Here is a 22,333-nt window from a genome sequence, read left to right as displayed (position 1 = left end):
TTCCCAATGAGATGGATTGACAGAATGGCAGCAATTGAGGTTGGTGCAGGACTGGCAGTTTTGTTCTGTTGTGCATAGGGTCACTATGAGTCAGAATCAACTTAACACCATCGCCCACAGTGACCACGAACAGGGTTTCAGAAGAGCAGTTGGTGGGTTTGAACCACTGACCTGTAATTTAGTCCAGTGCTTATCTTATAGTCCAAACCAGGAGTCCTTCCTGATAGTAGTGAGCAGCAAAAAAAAGAGGTGAATGCAAATTTCAGCTGTCTTAGTTTCAGTTTTAATTTTTACATTTTAACCCCAAACATATTTTAGTCTATCTATGAACTTGTTGATTTATATGACTAAGGAGTAAGCTACCACTCATCTGTCAGTTTCTTGTACTGTGGTGGCTTATGTACTTCTGTGAAGCTCAAAGCTCTGTCACTGCTATTTTAAATATCATCAAGGTCACCAAGACGAAAACATACTGAATAACAGAAGAACATTGTCAGGTCTATTCCTGGAGGATATAGCCCTCAGGTGGGAAAGCACTCATATGCTTATGGCTGTTGGTAGATGATGGTTATGTGCTGTGGTGTTGCTTCTAACTCACAACAACCCTGTCTACACCCACTTCTTCAATTTCACACTAAAGAAGTTGGTAGAATTTAAGGCTGTAAATCTTTACAGGAGCAGAAAGTCTCATCTTTCTCCTGGGGAGTGACTGGTACAACTTAAAATGAAGAGAAACAGTTGTAAACATCCATCCATTCATACGCCTGAAAGGAAAACCAGTTAATCAAAATGTATGCAAAACCACTAAAATCAGGTGATGATGAAATTTAATTCTACCAACTTCTGCAGTGTGAAATTGATCAAACACGCAATCCAGATGCATTGATAATTACTGGTGAGTGCAATCCGAATGATGGAAACAAAGACGAAGGATTACTAGCTGGAAAATAAGACCTTGGTAATAGTTAATGCTGGAGATCGCATGATAGAATTTGGCAAGACTAATGATTTATTCAATGCAAATACCTTTTTTAAACATAAGGTCCTTAAAAAGTCAGGAAAGAAAGAAAATACCAAAATAAATGTCAGAAGACACTCTGAAACTTGCTTTTGAGCATAAAGAAGCTAAAGTGAATGGCAGAAATAAGGAGGTAAAAGAACTGAAAATAATATTTCAAAGGGCAGCTCTAGAACATAAGTCAAGTATTATAATGATATGTGCAAAAACCTGGAGTTAGAAAAACAAAAGGGAAGTACATGCTTACTATTTCTCAAGCTGAAAGAACAAAGAAAAAATTCAAGCCTTGACTTGAAATATTCAAGGATTCTATGGATAAAATATTGAATGATGCAGAAAGCATCAAAAGATGGACGGAATACACCAAATCACTGTATTAAAAAGAAACAGTTGATGTTCAATCATTTCAAGAGGTAGCATATGACCAAGAATTGATGATTTTGATGGAAAGTACAGGCTGTACTTGTGAAGACACTGGCAAAAAACAAGGTTCCAAGAACTGACAGAATTCTAAATTGAAATCTTTCAGAAAAACTGATGTAGCACTAAAGGCACTCACCCAGCTACACCAAGAAATTGGGAAATCAGCTACCTGGACAACTTTGGAAGAGACCCCTATTTGTGACCATTCCAAAGAGGTGATGCAATGGAATTAATTACATTGAACAATATAATCAATATCACATGCAATAAAATTTTGCTGGAAAAAAAAAAAAAAAGGTTGCAACAATACATAGACAGGGAACTGCCAGAATTTCAAGCTGGATCCAGAAAAGAACACAGGACTAGGAATAGCATAGCTAATGTCAATGGATGTTGGCTGATTTTCTGGTAAACATCTTTACAGAAATATGTTTACTTGTGCTTTACTGATTATGCAAAGGCTTTTGACTTTGTGGACCATGACAAAATATGTACATTATGAAGAATGGGTATTCCAGGCCACTAAATTGTGCTCATGTGGCAACTGGACATAGACCAAGAGGTAGTTGTTAGAACAGAACAAAGGGATACTAAGTAGTTCAAAACCAGGGAAGGTGTGCACCAATGTCACATCCTTTCACCATACTTATTCCATCTGTATGCTAAGCAAATAATCTGAGAAGCTGGTTTATATGAAGAGCATTATATCAGGATTGGAGATAGACTCATTAACAACCTTCGGTGATATGACATTGCTTGCTGGAAGCAAAAAGGACTTAAAATACTTACTGATAGAGATTAAAGACTGCACCTCAACGTAAAGAAAACAAAAGTCCTCACAACTGGACCAATATGTAACATAGTGATAAGTGGAGAAAAGATCGAAGTTATCAAAGACTTCATTTTGCTTGTGTTCACAATCAACACTTACAGAAGCAGCAGTCAAGAAATCAAAGTACTGCATTAGGCAAATCTGCTTCAAAAGACCTCTTTTAAAGTGTTCAAGAATAAAGATATCAGTTTGAGGACTACGGTATGCCTGACCCAACCCATGCTATATTTAATAGCCTCACAGGCATTAAAGTTAGACGATAAATAAGGAAGAAAATAGAAAGCTGATGCAATTGAAACGTGGTTTTCAAAAATATAAAATGGACTGCCAGAAGAACCAACAAATCTGTCCTGGAAGAAGCGCAGCCAGAATGCTCCTTTTAAGCTAGGATGGCAAGGCTTCAACTCTCACACATGGGACACATTATCAGGAGGGACCAGTTCCTGTGAAAAGAATATCATGCTTGTTAAAGGGGAGGGGTCAATGCAAAAGAGGAAGAAGACCCCCAAGGAGATGGGCTGACACAGTGGCAGCAACAATGGGCTTAAAGGCAACAATTGTGAGAATGGTGCAACACTGGGTAGTGTTTGCTTCTGCTTGTATAGGGTCACTGAGTTGGAACCAACTTGATGGCTCCTACAACAAGAAGAAATAAGCATTAATATAACATTTTAAAATCTTTTTTTTTATTAAAAAATCATTTATGATCATAATTATCCCTGACCGATATTATCTGTTGTTGTTGTTATTGTTAGGTGCTGTCGAGTCGATTCCGACCCATCGTGCCCCTGTATAGGGTTCCCAAGAAGCTGGTGAGCTTGAAACATCGACCTTGCAGTTCAAATGACTTTGCAGTCTGAGGCATTAGCCCACAGTGCCACACCAGGACTCTATTAGCACACATATAATTCTAATCATTACGAATCGGACTGCGAACCTTAAGGTCAGCGGTTCAAAACTACCAGCTGCTCCGCGAGAGAAAGATCAGACTTTCTACTCCCGTAAAGATTTCTCCGAAACCCTGTACAGGGTCGCTATGGGTCGGAACCGACTTGAAGGCACATAACAACAACAATTCTAATCATATGCATCACATGCAGGCTTGTTTACTATGTGCTAGCACTGTTTTTACTGGAGTCCTGGTGTGGCGCTGTGGGTTAATGCGCCAGACTGCAAAGATGTTTGAACTGCAAGGTCAGCAGTTCAAGCTCACCAGCTGCTCCTTGGAAACCTTATACAGGGTCGCTATGGGTCAGAATCAACTTGATGGCACTTAATAACAACAACAAGGGCTGTTTTTACTATGTATTAGAAACCGTTCTAAGCAATTTAATCCGTTTAATAACTTTATGAGGGAAGTGTTTTTCCCAAATTCAGATGAGGAAACTTAGAATCATATGATATAAATCTAATCACACAAATCAAATGCACTTCTAAGGATTATTGTGTATGTGCTAGCACTGTTTATTACATGCTAGAAGCTGTTCTAAGCAATTTAATCCTGTAAATAACTTAATGAGGAAGTGTTTCCCCCAATTCACTAATGAGGAAACTGAGAAATTTATGATAAAAATGTTCTCCTAACTTACACAGATAATTAAAATCCAGGCAGATTCAGAACTTAAAACTCCTAATTATTTCATGACACTGACTTCCAATTGTGTGCATGTAAAATTCCAAGCTTAACTGTAATTTTCGTTATTTGGTTTCTGTCACAGTGTTAAATACAAGAGGGTTTCAAAAGTTCTACTGAAAAATGTATTTAAAGAGAATGAAATTTTTTATGAACCTTTTGAAGCCCCATGTATTGGTGTCATGTAATAACTTAATGCATGTGATTACTAATAATCTACATTCAGACTCTTATTTGTGGGCACAAAAGTCTCTATACAGTATGGTGTTTTTCATTACAACACTAAAAAACAATTCAGGTTAAGATTTTTTAAAGTATCAGTTTAATAGTGAATACTTAGAAATATGGTACACAGACATAATGATATAAAATGCATACAATTTAAAATTATTTTACTATGAACTTTTAATATGGATGTCTGACAGATTCTAAAAGATATAAACTCTGGACTCAGGTACCAGATATCTTGGGGAGTTCATTTTAAGTTATCATTTAGTCATGCAATTAGAGTTTTAAAAAAATAAATATGACAAATATATGGATTTCTGAAGTATAAATTGACATACAAATCTATATTTTTATTAATATTATTAAAGCATCTTGAAAGACGTAGTCTATAACATCAAGTTGAATACTCAAACTAGATGTAATGAAAAGGCATGAGGGTTTTATTAGAATTGTGTAGTTCACATACCAAATATTTACATAAAAGTAAATACAAAATTGCAAAATAAAATTATGTATTTGATTATCTTATTCTCCTAGTCTATCCATCAACTTCAGAAAATCAATCACTGAATTTCAATGACTGGTAAGGACACATGTATAGGAGAAAATATAAAAAACTTAGTTATTTCTTCTGAGATGCAGTGGATAGTAACATAATTGTCCCTTGGGGATTGTCCATGATTTCCCAGAACTACTAGATAATAGGTTCTTTTTACAATAAAGTGAGAATTAAAACTCATCCCCCTTACCAGAATCCAGACTGCCCCCCACCATTTCCCCTCCAACTTACACACGTTCTAAGCCACAGGTTAGCAAACTGGACAGAAGTCTCTTCATCTTTTCCTAAAGAGGCAGCTCCAGGGGAAGAAACATCCCATTACCTTTTCTCCCCTGAACACAGGTGAAATAAAAGGATTTTTTTTCTAACTAATTTAGAGCACACCTAATAATTCTGAGGATGACACAGGACTGGGCAGTGTTTCATTCTGTTGTGCCTAGGGTTGCTATGAATCAGAAGGAACTCAATAACACCTAACAACAATTCAGAGCAGTTTTCCTCAACCCTGACTGAAAATTAGAATCACTTTGAGAACTTCTGAAAAGACTGAAGCCTGTTTCTACTGTTAGAAATTCATATTTAATTTGTACAAAGTGGAGGCTATATTAAAAGCCCCTTACTTAAGTGTTAATAGAGAATCATTACTTTTTCCATAAAAATAGTTGGGTAACATTAATATATACCATTCATAATTGTACATATTTGAATAATTATGATTTCTTTAATTCACTCATTCCTTTCAACTAATCTGAATATTCTTCACTCAGTAGTATAACAGGAGTTCATACTCAAAAACTTTCTCAAGATATGTAGAGAGAACATTAGAATAACACAGATACCAATTTTCAAGTCATGGGGTGTGAGGTGTTCTTTATTATATCTGGAGTCACATGCTATGATTTAGGACTGGAATCAGGTCTCTGATGCTTACGAGAATCTCCTGGATCAAAAATTAAGTTCCAATGGAGTCAACTTGCTTTAAACTTTCTAAAACAAATCTATGACAGATCCTCAGGGAACCCAGTAAGAGGTTTTTATGTCTTTTATGCAGCCCATGATTGTTGTGACCTATTTATAAAACATTTCTTTAAAAATATTTCAGGACTATGATTTTTGAAACACACATAATTGGACAGTAGCTTTCTCAAAGGAATACAGTTTATGAAATACTACATAATTAGAAATACCTACTATCCCAGGATAGTTTGAGCTCTAAATTTTACATTAAAAGAGTTTTATTAGGTATTACGTGATGTATTTTAACTAAAAAAAGTCAGATTTAAATTAAATAATTTTGATTCAACTCTTCAATCTAACATATTTTTCAGGTTAAATTTTCTAAAACCAACTGAAAAATTTCCTAATATTCTAGTAGGATAATGATCCTTTATAGTTGTACAGCAGGCCAAAATGATGCAGTTTGGGCTGTCATATTTGCATATACAGGAAAATAAAATAGCATACTTGATGGAATTAAAACAGCTTTAAGTTGTTTATAAAAGCTTAGTAGTCAAAATAAATATTTAATAGAATTATATGCCATAGTAAGATACAATAGAACTTAGTGCTTAAACTTGTCACATTGCTTTTCCTTCATTCATAAAAATTACTTGCTTAAAGTATCTAAAACACACTAAAGAATGATTAGGTGTGATTCTGGAAATAGAAAGTTAAAATTACAAATAAGACTAAATAGATAATTTAAGGTGAAAGAGAAACCTACTATTTATAAATCACAAGTTTAAATAAAGCTATTGTTAGACTTCTCAGTATGACAATGGCCCCAACAAACATGAAGAGTGTGGGGAATGGAAATCAAAGAACAATCATGATCATGTGATTCATGCTTCAAAACTCTTCATACGTTATATATGAGCACCATAAGAAGTGTGTGTGTGAGTGTGTGTTTGTGTATACATACCTTTATGAACTTATGGATAAGTAAACAATAATGAAAGTATTTTCTTACACTAACATGTCATGTTTAGCTTATTTCAAGATGTGTCACTCAGCATTCCTTAAAACACGTCAACAAAATACAGTAACATGAAAGAAGAATGAAATAGACTTAAGCGAGAATTATACAGAATTAACCAGCACTTGCGTTGAGTATGTCCCCACAGGATTTACCATTCAGACCTCAAGTTATTTTTAATTGACAGTGTTATAGATTCTTCTACCAGAACAACATTCCTTCTATAACAAAGGATACAAATTTACCACCTATAATTTAGTATTTTTGCTACATTGGCTCCAACACAAAAAAAATCACTGTTGTATATTCTTACTTCATACCATCTTTCAAAGCTCCCAGTACAATAAAATGATACAGACTGAAGTTCTTTGCTACCATTGTAATATGATAAATAGTAATGCTATTATTCACCATTTAAAATACGTTCAATCTCTTCTAATCTTTTTAAAGCAGCAACTCTTTTCTTCTCAATGTCTTTGATTTCTTTTGTTGTTTTGTGGGGGGTATCTTTGTCTGTATTTTTTCCCAATTGTCTGTTGGATTTAGACTGACTTTTACCATCACTTGCTTTTGTGGTCTGTGTGGGTTTGGGTTCACTACTAACTTCTTTAATATTTTCAGTTGGAATTTTGTCTCCTTCTTCTATATGTGAAGTCTCACCAGTTGGAAATATTGGCTGGTCTACAAAACCAGATGAAGAAATTTTATCTCTGACAATATTCAAATGGCGCTGAATATATTCTTCATGTGGTGCTAATGCTAATGTTTCAATGAGGCATCTTTCAGCTTTTATTAAGTCCTTCTCTTCAAAATAAACAACACAAAGATTGTGCTTTCCTTGCACATTGCTTGGATCCATCTCCAAAATCTTTTCAAAACATTTTTTGGCTCCAAGTATATCTTTCTTTTGATTCATCAAAATGTCTCCCTTCAAAATGAGACCCTTGATATGATCAGGGTAGTATCTGAGTAATTCTTCCAAAATTGGCAAAGCCATTAATTCCTTTGCAGTCTGAGAATACAGGAGAGCCAGGTTAAACAAAGCACTTCTGAAATCTGCTTGTAATTTTATGGCCTTCTTCATCCAAACCTCTGCTTCAGCATCCTTTTTGTCATCCATGGCAAGCATTCCCAAATTGAAATAACCATTAGCATCTTGTGGTTCTTCATTTATATAGCTTAAAAGTCGTTTTCTAGCTTCAGGTCTGAGCTTAACCTCACCTAAAAATAATTATTTTTTATAAGAAAAATAATCACATTGCTAGCAAATGAATTAAGTTTGAGGAATACAGTTACAGTAAGTATTTATCTAGTAAGGTTACTAAAAGTGAAAAGCTAAAATCAATTAATTTCTTCATTTCATGAAAAAAGCAGAAAGTGAAAACATTAAAGTTCTCATAAGAAAGAAAGTTAATTTAAAAATTAAGTGACAGTTCATCTTCTTTCCTTTCAGGCAGTAAGAGTATCCAGAATCAAAAATAGGAGAAATGATCATCTCACAAATTAGAATCTAACTGGGAGTATCAGCAGAAGAATATAGCACTAAGAGGAAAAGACATGGGATTTGTCACCAAAAATATGCATTTAATCATGGTTCTGTTCATAACACGACTATATACTGAATAAACTAACTTCTCTGGGTTATGGATTAACTTTTTGAATTCTTTGAAAATGAGATTTATGTAAACACAACAATTGCAGTTGTTATTGTACAAACAAAATGTTTCACTCTTACAGAATCAGGTGTTTTTTGTATGTCACCTTTAATTTTTTTATATTCAAAGGCAAAAAATATGATACAAAATTAGCATTGTTGCTATTGTGGTTAATGCCTTTGAATTGGTTCTGACTCATTGCAACCCTGTACAGGGTTTTTAAGGAATGGCTGGTGAGTTTAAACCACCGACCTTGAGGTTCAAACAAACTTTGCTGTCCAGCACATTAGCCCGCAGCACCAGGAAATAAATATTTGCTGGCTATTTTCTATTGCAAATAACTACAAATTTCAAATTCTATCATTGCAAACCTTAAGGTGTAATGTCATACTGGATAAAGGGCATCTTTCATAATTATTAAGGTTAGCAAACTTGTAGAGCTGTATGACAAACACTGGATCGCAAGGTTAGTATGAAACAGGTCATCAGTTCAAACTCACCAGTCACTCTTTGGAAACCCTATACAGAGTCGCTATGAATCTAAACTTAACAAATTAAAAAAAGTAGGAATCCCACAGCACCTAACAACAATTTAATTAAAAATAGTAGGTGTAAGTTCTTATCCTGGGCTAGCTACTATGATAGTCATATAAAGTTAGACAAGTAATTAACTCTATTTGGACCTCAATTCTCAGATCTACAAAATGGAAGGTTGACTTAAATAAACTTAAAGGCTCTTTTTACCTCTAAAATACAATTTATTAAAATGTTTTCCCTTTCTGTAAAGGTTTATAAAATGTATTTAAGAAATAAATAAAAATTTAATATAGAGTTTTTTTTCCAATACAAAACTGACAAAATAATCATAAATGCTATTTTTGAGAAAGAACTAAGATGTCCATATAAAATATGGATCAAATATCCAGATACTCTTAGCTAAAGCAAAATTATGCAAAGGAATCTGAAATCCAGATTACCTGGACAGTTCAAATATAAAAAATGTTTTATTGTATTACATAACATGCATATTATATAACATACTATAAGATTTTATATTACATAGAATGACAGAATAGATTAGATAAATACGAATAATAGTGCTGGTGTGGCACTGTAGGATAAATTCTGGGCTGCTAACTGCAAGGTTGGCAGTTCAAACCTACCAGCTGTTCCTTGGAAACCCTATACAGTGTTGCTTTATGGGTTGGAAATGACTTGATGGCACTTAACAACAACAATAGTACAAGAGTGCCTAAAATATCAGTCAGCACAGATCTGAATAACTAAGAGCAATGGCATATATGTTAATGAATGATAATTCAAAATAGTCTATTTCAAGTATTTTAAGCATTCTTCTCATAAATCATTTATGCATACTTTTGATATATATTATCCACTCAATTCATAAAACATTTGCTATTAAGTAATGGAGTTTAAGTTAAGGTTTTACTACTTCCAAACTACAATTTGTTTAAATACAGAAATTTTTGTGAAAACATACCTGATTCTTGCATTAATATTGCAGAATTAAACAGTGCAAGCTTATGCTTTGGATTTAGTTCTAAAGCACGATTAAAGTTTCTTAGAGCTTCATTTGGTTCTTTAAGTTCAATGTGAACAATTGCCAAGTTGTACCAAAGATCTGCATTATTTCTGTCCAGCTCTAGTGCTTTAAGATATGCTTCCTTTGCTTTGAGAGGTTTATTCATTTTTAAAAGCAATTCTCCTCTGTGGAAAAACAAACAAAAACGTTACTTACAACATTAACATGTCAGTTTGTAGGTAGTTTTTTTTATGAGTTTTAAACTTTCTCACATATTTACAATTTTCCTTTTAACTTAGGCTCTTATAGTTGTCTTTCAAAAATAACTCTCTGAGAGCAGGACCTTACCCAGGGAGGCAGTGATGCCAGGGATGGAGACAGAGACGATGATGTGGACAGATGGAGTTGCTGGGGACACTGGACTCAGGGAAGGAGAAGGGCTGTGTGCTGGCAGCCAGGGGGCAGGCTTATGTGGTGTACCCTTTGGTTATTTGATGATGCATGGAGGGGATTGTAATTATTGCAATGAAACGAAATACGGTAAGAAAAAAAAAAAAAAAAACTCTCTTTGAGACTGTTTGAAGTCTTAATGCCTTTACTTGGCAAATTTGGCTTAATATGTTCAAAATATTAAATGAAGGAAAGGCTTTTTATTATTAAAATAATATTTTATTTTATTTACATGGGTACATACATTATGAGGAGGCTTTGAGGGCAGGTGCACAGAGAAAATATATTTTGTGAATTATGTTGAAAGGAGGCAGACTAGACTGAATCACAGAAATGGCAGCTGAAAAGAATATTAAGGTCAATGAGTTTGTTGCAAAATACAGTAATAGTAGTATTTGATAAAGAGAAATATAGCAGTGGTAGGGGGCATTCCACTATTCATATCTGTGTCACATGTCTCATTGTACAAAAAAATAGAGCATTTTAAATTTGTAACTCCTCTTACAATTGGTTTTCTTCAATATATCTTGGTAAAATAATTATTAAAAATAAAATAATAAAATTACAAAGCTGATCTGGCAGGGTGGGAAGGGTGTGAGTGCCACCTGCAGATACTTTTGAGGAACATTTCTGAAAATGAGGGCCACAGTTTGGAAAATTTTGTACAAGTATGTCTAATAGAGTTCTGTTTTCTGTTAGAAAGCATAAAAATCATTTTGCTTAAGTACATATGTACTAATCACGTATTTGTTGTTGTTAAGTGCTGTCAATTCGCTTCTAACTCATAGCAACTCTGTATATGGTTTCAGAGACTATAAATCTTTACTGGAGCAGAAGGCCTCATCTCTCTCCCACAGGCTTGCTGGTAGTTTTAAATGAATGATCTTGAGGTTGGCAGTTTGACTCAATCACTACACTACCAGAGCTCCTTACAAATCACGTTGTTAAGTGCCGTCTAGTCAATTCTGACCCATAGTGACCCTGTATAGGGTTTCCAAGGAACAGGTGGTGAGCTTGAACTGCCAACCCTGAAGTTCAAATGACTTCGCAGTCTGATGCATTAACCCACAGTGCCACACCAGGATGAAATCACATGTGGGAAGAGCTAAAATGACAGTAATTTATACTACTCTTTCCTATGCTATCAGCATAGTAATGAAATCATATGAAAGAAACATATTAAATCTGAGTAAAGCAACATCTAGAATGAATATTTAACCATGATGTTATATTTGGGGGTTGTTGTTAAGTGCCATAGAGTTGATCCACAGTGACCCTGTATAGGGTTTCCAAGGAGCAGCTGGGTTGTTGTTGTTGTTATGTGCCATGGAGTCGGTACTGACTCATAGTGAATCTGTACAGGGTTTCCGAGGCTGTAAATCTTTACGGGAGCAGAAAGCCTCATCTTTCTCCCTGGGAACAGCTGGTAGTTTCGAACTGCAGACCTTATGGTTCGCAGCCTGATTCGTAACCACTATGCTACCTGAGCTGGTGGGTAGATACAATTACGTAATTTTTATGGATTAACACATGACAGGTTTTACTTATTTAACTGCATCTATGTCGTATGTTTCAACAAGTACTGGATAAGGTCAAAGACAGCTCTGAAATCATTAACGAATTTTAGCTCAGTAATTTATTAAAATTTCATTGCATTTCTTTATACAAACAATGATTTAAATTTAAGAAACTTCCTGAGAGTTGGATATTGGAAGTAACTATTACACAAATTTCAAGTACTTTACACAGATGATGGAAAGCAAATTAAAGTAAGCAGGAGTTTCTTCAACTTTTTCTTTTACACATAACCCAAATTTTCTATACAAGTTAGAGATTCCTTGTCAATTTCACATAAATGAAATTTGAGGGTTAAACTGAAAAAGGATAGCTCTTCACTGCCATGAAAGATTATGAAAGCAAAAATGCCTGCCAAGTTAGTCAAAATGTACAGGTTGATGCAGCTTGAAAGAGAACCAGGATACCTGCTAATGTAGGCCTGCTTGAAGTCTGGCCTCATGCTTATTGCTTGTCGGTACAGCTGATCTGCTTCTTCTAGGCGGGACTCATTTGCTCGGATGAGGTTGGCCAGGTTTATGTAAACATTTAGGTGATTAGGGGCAATTCTGGCTGCATATTTTTTACCAGGAATAATCTGTTTAGAAAAAACAAAGAATTTTCATAATTTGATACTTTGTTACCAAAGAAAAGTCAAAAGTCCCATAAGCATTCCTAGTGGCTTACTTAAAACACACAGAAAATAAGATTATCTGACACCCAAACAAACCAAACCCACTGCTGTTGAGTGTGATCCTGCAGGACAAGCACTGGATTGTAAACCACAAGGTCGGCAGTTCAAATCTATTGGTTGCTCCTTGGAAACCCTATACAGGGTTGCTATGAGCCGGAACCGACTCAACTGCACTAACAATGGCAATTTAGGGCAACACCATGTACTTCAGAGTAGAATTGTGCAAAGGAAGTGGCTTTCCAGAAGTATATCACCAGGCCTTTCTTCTGTGGTGCCACTGGGTGGACCAACTGCCAATCTTTCAGTTAGTAGCTGAGTATTAACATCTGTGCTATCCAGGGATTCTTTGTTAATCTTATGCTACTGGATTAAAACATTTTCACATAAAGATGTGAAAATACTTGCAATACAAAATATGAATAGTATTTTGTGGCATTGATAAACAATTTTTTCAATGACAACAGCAGAGTGTAGCATTTTACTTATACTTATCTTTTTATGAAGTCATATAAATCAGAAAACTTACAGAGGCCAAGGTCTCTTGGCAAAGTTGTGTCAAACTAGAAATAGAACCCAGATTTTCTTATTTTTTGATGGCTATATTATACCATGCCAACTTTTGTCTTGTCAGCAAGATTTTCTGGTTGCAACAGTGTTGTTGAATGCTGTTGAGTTGGTTCTCACTCAGTAACGCTAAGTGACTGTTCCAAGGAGTTTCCTTGATTGTTATCTTTGTCATTCTCCTGCAAAGCAGCTGTGCGGGTTGAACCACCAACTCTTTGGTTAGTAGCTAAACACATGACCATTACACCACCAGGGCTCCTAATTTGGACAATAGGATAATTCTGTTTCAAAGATTTACTACTAAAAATTCACATCTGTCTGGTGAAGTTAAAAGAGATAAACTGCTTACTGATTATTCATGGTAAGTAAATATTATATAAAAATATACAGAGATACAAATTTTCAATGAAATGAATATTTTTTTCAAATACATTGCATTTGATAAAAATCTGTACCAAACACAACTTAACTACTGAATCTTGGTACTGAAATAATCCTGTTGTGTATTCAACTGTCTCTCAGCTGTGGCTACAATCCCATCTGGGGAATAGGGTCTGCTTTGCTAGGTTAATGGAGCAGCATCAGTGAAGGGTATGTCACAAGATAATACTCCTGCGATAGATAAACGATGGACTCTCAGGGTGCCAGCTCTAGGGGAAGGCTCTTCCTCCATATGACTCTAGGGGAAGAAATCTGTATCTGTTTCAGCTTCTCTTCCTTGGTGATTTCCAATTGTCATCAGTCTCTCTCAGTATGTGCTGCTTGTTTATTCAGTGGTGGTTGTTGTTAAGTGCTGCTGAGTACGTTCCAGCTCATAACTTGTGTATCTAGGATTTCCAAGGAGTGGCTGGTGGGCTTAAACTACCAACCTTGCAGTTAGCAGTCCAGGGCTTATCTTATAGCACCATTTATTGTTGGTAAGTGTCATCGAGTTGGTTCTGACTCATGGCAATCCTGTAAAGGGTTTCAAAGGAGTAGCTAGTGAGTTTGAACCATTGACACTGCAGTTCAAACCAATCTTGTGCTATGAGTGGGAACAGACTCAACAGCATGTAACAACAAATGGTGTTGTACAATAAGCACTGGACTGCTAATGGTAAGTTTCATGGCTCAAGTCTACGAGCCACTCCTTGAAAATCCTATACATACAGGATGCTATGAGTTGGAAACTTCTCAACGCCACTTAACAGGCACCACAAACTGAAAAAGACTGATGATATTTTGGAAATAACCAAGGAAGAAAAGCTTAAAGATATAAAGATTTTTCCCCAGAGCTACAGCTAAAGAATGCCTTCCCTTAGAGCCAGCATCCTGAGCTCAAACTTCATCCTCCTAAACTGTGAGAAAATTAATTTGTGTTTGTGAAAGCCACTCAATTGTGATAGTTCTTTATATATATATTTTTAAGCGCCACTAAGAAGCTAAGATCAATCTTTAAGATATCAGGTGGGCCAACTTTATATTTTTAATGTATTGAACTATCTAATTGTTACTTTTCTTATTAACACTATAATTGAGAACACTGCAGCCCATGGTAAACTACTTTTTCTGAGGCCGTATCAAGGGCAGAGTCAGATTTTTCCAATTCTGATGCTGTATTTTAATATTCAACCTTGTAGTACGCTTGTCACTATAGTAACTGAAGAAACAATATAGCAATAGATGCATTTCATTCATTTTTTAAGGAAATATTTAGTTTTTTATTTATATAAATTTTTCTTCATGTAAAGTCATTTAACTCACAATTTATAATGAAAATTGTTGTTGTTGTTATGTGCCGTGGAGTCGGTTCCGACTCATAGCGACCCTATACAGGGTTTTTACAGGAACAGAAAGCCTCATCTTTCTCCCACGGAACAGCTGGTAGTTTCGAACTGCTGACCTTGTGGTTCACTGCCCGATTTGTAACCACTACGCTACCATGAAAATACTGAAGTTTTATACTTTATAGGCTTAGTTTTACAAATGAACTATAAAAACATTTTTTAATCATTAAGTGAGCTAGACAGCATATTTTAATCCTTTACAAAGCTTTTAGGAATAGATAGGTTATCCAATGTTGTGGTGCTGATGTTTATGTGCCATAGAGTTGGTTCCAACTAATAGCGACCCTGTATAGGGTTTCTGAGGCTGTAAATCTTTATGGGAATAGAAAGCCTCATCTTTCTTCCAGGGAACAGCTAGTAGTTTCCAACTACTGACCCTGAGATTTAGCAGCTCAACTCGTGACCACTACGCTACCAGAACTCTACCCAATGCTGTACTGTTTGTTTCGTGTCATTGATTGTAATCTCCACAATGTAGCAACACTCATCCTACTTTTCCCCTTTGTTTCCCATTTCCATTCTGTCTTCTTTCCGCCTCCTGAACTTTGTCCTTGGGCAAATACTGACTTTTTAATCCTGAATGGTTCAGTGTTCTAAGGAACAGACACCCCTCTACAGTTATTTTATATCTACAAATTGGAGACACTATGGGGAAGTTTCCATCTAGGTAATTTATAGACAGACATCTAAGAGGCATGGCATAATAAAAATGAATTATGACAACTTACTTGAGGCATAAGTGATTTAGCCATCATGTAAGACTCTTCAGCTTCTTTGGTTCTATTTAAATTTTTATAAGTTCTTCCTACATTCATGTGAGCACCAATATCATCTACAATAAAAAAAAAAAATCATTTGTTGGTAAATATACTAAATAGTACTCAACAAAAACTATTGAGGAGATGTTTTTAGGAAAAAACACACTAAGCAAAAAATGTAAAGGCACATAATAGGTCCTAATTCCTCCTTAATATCTCTCTATCTAACACGTTACAATTTATGACCTATGATAAAACAAAAATATTTAAACAAAGCACTTGTTAAGTGCCGTCGAGTTGATTCTGACCCATAGTGACCCTGTATAAGGTTTCCAAGGAGAAGCTGGTGAGTTTGAACCATGACCTTGCCGTTCAAATGACTTTGCAGTCTGACGCATTAATACACAGCACCACAGGGACATAAATACAAGAGATTAGAAAATAACAAACAATACATCTATTGAATGGATCCTGGAAGAGTTAGGCCATGTTGAGGGTGCGGGAAGAGGTAATGAAAAAGTTTAAATTACTTCTCTTCATTATATTTTTATGCTATACTAAGGGTTGCTTCCATTGCCTTCATCTCAGAGCTCTTAGAATCCACTCAAAAAGCATGGGGCTCAACTCTTTAAGTGAAAAGGATTATTCTGATTCCTAGAATTACTTCAAGTATGATAAGTTACATATATGTATCAACAGTAAAATAGGGGCAAACTCACAATGAAAAAAAAATAGCATCAGAAAAAAAAACAAAGCTGCCATTAAAAGAAAAAAAAAATGTGAAGTTGCAATGAGAATATACTGAATGAAATATCAAGATTCTAATATTATTCTACACAATATAAACAACATTGAGATGCAAAGGTCTACCTCCTTTTAAATTATGATGAATTTTTAAATAGTTCATTTAAAACTTTTATTAGAATGCCAGAACTTTTTTCTCATTTTATTATAGGGGAAACAGAATTCCCTGTGAATTTACTCAGCAAAGAAGAATAAGCAGCTTAAATAAGAAAAATAAGGGTTCACTGTGTATTAGTTTTATGAAAGTCACATCTTCCTAGTAAATATTTCTAAGGTTTGGAATTAAAGATGGAAAAGAGATGATCTTAAATCAGACAAGTTTTACTCAACATGAATCTCTAACAGACACGACATGGTTTCAAGTTATGATTACTACTTGCCTGTGACATCGATGATTGTGCATTCTCTGCCTGCAACTCCCAGGACACATAGGAGCCAAGCATATATTATCTTGGGCATTCCCCTAGGAGGAGAGCAACATTCCTAAGATCTTGCTACGTTATGTTTCAGGTTGGCAATTGTGTGTACTGCACAAAAATGGTCAAATGCAGTACAAGTTTGTTTCGATAACATGGGGAAAAGGTTGGGGTGTAGTAAGTACGTTGGCTTTCTTCTTCCTAGAGATACAACTGAGTCTTATGGAGTCAGGAGGGGATCAGGTCAAAGGGAAAAAAAATCCAGTCCCAATCCTGCCTACAAATCATACCACTACTTGTGCAGCTTTTAAGAAGACAGACACCTTAGTTACACCACAGTTCTATCAAAACATGTTCTTCAGAATTTGATCTGTAAAAGTGTGTTTTTGAAAGCTTCAAAGGCAAATTTCAAGCAAAATAATGGACTGAAAATCACTGTATTGCTAAGTGCATATAAAAATACAGAGTAAAGTGTTTTTACTCATATAGCTCAATTTTATTTTTTTTAACATCAAATAAATCCATACAATTTGTTGCAGCGATAGAGATCAGAAAGTTAGTTAGGAAAAACTAAAGATATATATACAGAACCTAAAAAAAACAATTGTATGGTAAGAATTTAATCTAAGGAAAACACCAAGTCTGAATAAATAAAAGTGTAATTATATCAGCTGAGTATTTAAAATGCTAACGAGAATCAGCTTCAACAAATCTTACAGCAAAAAGAGGTTCATGTGGCTTTGTAGGATAAGCACTGGACTGTTAATGGCAAGATCAGATGCTCAAACCCACCAGCTACTTTTGGAAACCCTATATAGGGTCACTATGAGTCTGAACCAACTCAGGAGTATGTAACAGCAACAACGACAAATTTAGATAAACGATAAGGCAAATCACCATCTACTGGAATTAGGTTCCTAGAATGTATGATAAGGAAATACAAAACCCAAACTAACCAAATCCATTACCAACAAGTTGATTCTTACTCACAGGGACCCAATATAGGGTTACTGAGATTATAAACCTTTATTGGAGTAGACAACCTCACACAGAGTGACTAGTGGTGGATTTGAACCACTAACTTTGAGGTTAGCAGCCCAACACCTAACCCACAGTGCCAACATGGCTTCTTAATAAAATACACAGGAGCTTAAAAAAAGTTCATTATCTTAATTCCATCTTTTCCACAAACTTTTGAAGCCCTCCTGTATTGTCATAAATGTAGACTTTAGATACAAGAAAAATATAATTTTACTTTATCAAAGAACAAAGATAGTAATCCTTTAGCAAGAAATGAGCTATGCAATACTGATAATACACTAATACACTGAAAGCTTCAAGTCTAAGCAATGGCTTCACAAGTTAGAAAATTTTAAGATTTCAGATATAAATTACAAAGTTTTAACATTCCAGAGGGGGTAAGAAAGCATTACTTACAAGGTAAATTAAAACTTGACAGTAAAAAAAAAAAGGTTAAGAAAAACAGGCAAGATGCCAGCATCAAAGACTGATTAAAAAGAACTTAAAAAAGCAAGTTTTCTTTTTATGAGTACAATATTCAAATCAAGAGAATCATGAGTCCAGTAGTGTGCTTTTTAATTAAATGTAATTATTGTTGTTGGTTTCCAACCTGTTAATACTACTATATTTCTCTAGTCAACGCATTTGTCTAGAATCCTAGTTGAGTATATCATATTGTATGCTTTTTCTCTGTGTCACGCAAACAATTAAGCGATTGATGACTAGTTGAGAGTTTGGTATTTCAAACCCACCCAGAGGTTCCTCCAAAGACACTCCACTACAATAAATGGGAAACAACAACATTCTACCATTCCATCTCTCACCTCAAACTTCTAATATCTTACTTTTCACTGCCAAATCTGTGGTGCCATAGTATAAGCACTGGACTGGTAATCCAAAGGTCAGCAGTGCAAACCCACCAGCTGTTCTCATAAAGCCTATACAGGGTCACTATGAACTGGAACTGACTCAACAGCATATAACAACAATTGTAAACCAACACCTTTATGTGTGTAACTACTAACACAAATGTACATGCATACACAAACACAGATTGTCTACTGTCTCTTCTATTAAAATGAATGACATATACCCTCTTCTCCCATCTAAGGCCAATCAATCTACTTGTTTACCGGATCCAACCCTGTTCTCCATTTACAAGTTTTTGTTCATACTATCAATCCACCTTTCCATCAACACTTTTTCCTATTGCCCCAAATCTGCTTCCTAGAGTAGCAAACTTCTTTGAAAGAATTCTTTTTTTAAACTTCCTCAATTCAAGGCAGGCAATCTGTGAATTTGGATGTGTGTATGGGGGTGGGGGGAGGTGAGAAGAGAATGCATTTTTATTTTCACTAAACTCTACTCAAGTTAGAACATCCTTCAACTAGAAATACAGGCATCACCTTCTATTAGGACTTTGTATTGGTAACACCGTGTGTTCATTTATTGGAAAAGATAGCTGTGAACCTCTAGAAACTCCTAACAATGCCTTAAAATATTTCTAGCTTATAGTATTAAAGTTGAACCAAAGTTTTACAATCCATTTCTAATACAAACAATTTCAAAGATTTTGACTTAGCTAAAAATGAGCTCATTGATATTTAGGTCAAATTACAAAACAAAGCAACAATAAAAAACACTACCACCACCAAAAATAAAAATATAATTAGAGTTTAACTAAAAGATCCTAGGAGAACTCTCAGATATCTTGAACGAAGTCCATTATTGTCTTAGAAAGGTGTTTATAGAAACTGTAATTCGCTTTGGGGAAGAAAAAAAAAACAAAAAAACACCCAAAAGCATATAAATATTTTGTTGTTAAGTGCCATCGAGTTGGTTCCAACCCATAATGACGTGTATAGGGTTTGAACTGGCATATGCACAAGAGCACCCACACTTGCAGATAATACCCACTTAACCTGGTTTCAATGGCTGGATGATCAGAACTCAACTAGAAGAAGAAAGAAGAGGTAAAAAGAGAGATCTGATACAATTTGATGAACTATGGATGCAGTAGCTCAAAAGAGGGAACAAATCTTTACAGTGAGGATCATTCCCACCCATTCAGGTAGGTGGGATGAGCAACTTGGACATTGGCTATCCAAAATGGGGGAACTACAAAGGCAAGAAATGACTGGCTTACAAGCTTTAAAGAGAGAGCCTAGATCCAGAAGGTGTGGAGGAAGGTATAATCTCCACTGAGTAGTATCCAATCTGTCTAGGTGGGAGTGATGAAAGGAAATGTGGATAGCACTCATGTGGTACAATAGTGAATAATTACTATCAGGACTGACTTTGAGGGTTGGAAATGTAAAGGTAGATGTTCTGTAGCAAAAGGAGGGGTGTGATTGACTTTTCAGTCTAGGAGTGGAGATCTCTGGGACCAGCAAGGGAGAAGAGCTGAGTGCAGGATCCTACCCAGAGAAACAGTGACGCCAGAGATGGAAGCAGAGACAATGATGTAGAGAGATGGAGCAGCTGGGGACTTTAGACCCAGAGAGGGAGAGGGAGGGGCTGTGTGCTGACGACCGGGAGGCAGGCTTGCAGGATATACATTTTGGTTGGTTGATGATGCATGGAGGGGATTATAGCCATGGCAATGAAACGATATACAATAGGATGAATGTAAAGCTAATGTTCTCCCATGTAAACCATCACATAATTCACACACACAAAAAAAAAATTAAAAAAAAAAAGAAAGATAATGGAATTTTCCCATACTTTTTTAAATACACTCATATAGAGAGTTCTGGTATGGTGCTGTAGGATAAGCACTGGACCAAAAAGCAGTGATTCAAACTCACTAGCTGCTCCATGGAAACCCTATACAGGTTTGCTATGATTAGAAATGATTTGAAGTCACTTAACAACAACATATAAAGTAAATTCAGTTTTGTCAAAGGTACCAAAGTAATTCAGTGGAGACTGAATATTCTTTTCCACAAATGATACTCAAACAGTGCATATAAATGAATTGCAATCCATACTTTGTATCATATCTAAATATAACTCAATTTAAAATGTAAAACTATAAAACTTCCAGAAGGACCCTAGGAAAAACTCTGTAACCTTAGGTCAGTCAAAGATTTCTTATGAAAGATACAAGTGTAATCCATAAAAGAAAAGTACTGATAAATTGGACTTACTCAAAATTAAGAACTTCTGCTCTTAAAAAAAATCATTGAAGAATTTAAAAAAAGAAACAAAAAACTGGGAGAAAATATTTTCAAATAACATTTCTTAAAAAGGACTAGCATCTAAAATATATAAAGAATTCTCAAAACCCAATTTTAAGATATCAATAAAAAAATCATAAAGATGATGATCAAACACTTAACCAAATAAGAAATATGGATGGCAAATGAGCACATGAAAGATGCTCCACATCATTATTCATCATATAAACAAAAAATGTAAACTACAATGATATACCCCTGCACATCCATCACTATTAGAATGTCTAAAATAAAAAAGATATATCAGTCAGGACTAGCTATAGCATAGTAAGGGCTAAGGGTAAACCATGTCGTCAAGGAAAAAAGGCAAGTTTGAAAAAAAGAAAAAAGATGAAGGGAAAGTTATAGAAATAACTGGCAAATCTATCTCCATAGCCCTTCATGTAGTTTGTCTCTGAATACAGGTTACATGTCCCATGTTTTTCTTGTGTATATTCTTCCTTAAACCTAGAATTCCTTCTTCCTGTCTACTGTCTACCATATCCTGGCCTTCTTTTATAACCCATTTACAAGCCTCTAAAATCTTTCTAGCTTTCTTACTTAAAATCACTCAGCTGGGAACCTCAATCTTTAAACTATCATTAAGTACCCTTTCTAGCAGTAGTCACCACCTTTGTTAAAATTCTCAGTTAATCTTCTTTACTAGTGGTACCTTTTTTTCCAGTGTTTCTTCCCTTTCTGAGGTCCTGGCGTGGCATTGTAGGATGAGCTATCTGACTACTAAGTGAAAAGTTGGTGATTCAAACCCACCAGCTGCTCCTAAGAAAGCACATATCATATATACTATGAGTTGGAACCAACTCTGTGGCACTTAACAACACTAACTTAATTAGTTAGTTCATTGATCATTGCTGCATCTATTAGAAAAGCATAGGGCTGTGTCTTCTAATCGCACAAGGATATAAATATGTATGTTGTTTTTTCTGGTTGTCCCTCTGAATTGAAAGTAATGATGGTATTTGGCAGGTATCTTACAACATGGTTCTACACACCAAAAATGCCAATAGCACACTCGTAGTGGAAAACATAATATAGACCCTAAATAGATAGCATGGGAACACTGAATGGTTTAAAATTAAGAAAGGTGTGTGACAGGGTTGTATTCTTTCACCATACTTATTCAACCTGTATGCTGAGCATAT

General features: G+C 35.2%; 1 protein-coding gene across 1 annotated transcript in view; it reads right to left on the bottom strand.

The window, feature by feature from the left end:
• Nucleotides 1-6,990: 6,990 nt before the first annotated feature.
• TMTC3 (transmembrane and tetratricopeptide repeat containing 3) overlaps nt 6,991-22,333 on the bottom strand; it is a 55,242-nt gene continuing 39,899 nt past the window's right edge. Inside the window, exons 10-13 of the mRNA XM_006870705.1 lie at nt 15,683-15,786; nt 12,299-12,468; nt 9,825-10,051; nt 6,991-7,889 (exon numbers count right to left, since the gene is read on the bottom strand). Coding sequence (XP_006870767.1) covers nt 7,072-7,889; nt 9,825-10,051; nt 12,299-12,468; nt 15,683-15,786 — 1,319 coding nt within the window. The 3' untranslated portion in view covers nt 6,991-7,071. The remainder of the gene's footprint in view (nt 7,890-9,824; nt 10,052-12,298; nt 12,469-15,682; nt 15,787-22,333) is intronic.

Source organism: Chrysochloris asiatica, unplaced genomic scaffold, assembly GCF_000296735.1.
Source record: "Chrysochloris asiatica unplaced genomic scaffold, ChrAsi1.0 scaffold00149, whole genome shotgun sequence".
Classification (NCBI taxonomy): domain Eukaryota; kingdom Metazoa; phylum Chordata; class Mammalia; order Afrosoricida; family Chrysochloridae; genus Chrysochloris; species Chrysochloris asiatica.
The sequence above is the reverse complement of the archived record's forward strand: the minus strand, read 5'-3'. Positions and strand labels throughout refer to the sequence as shown.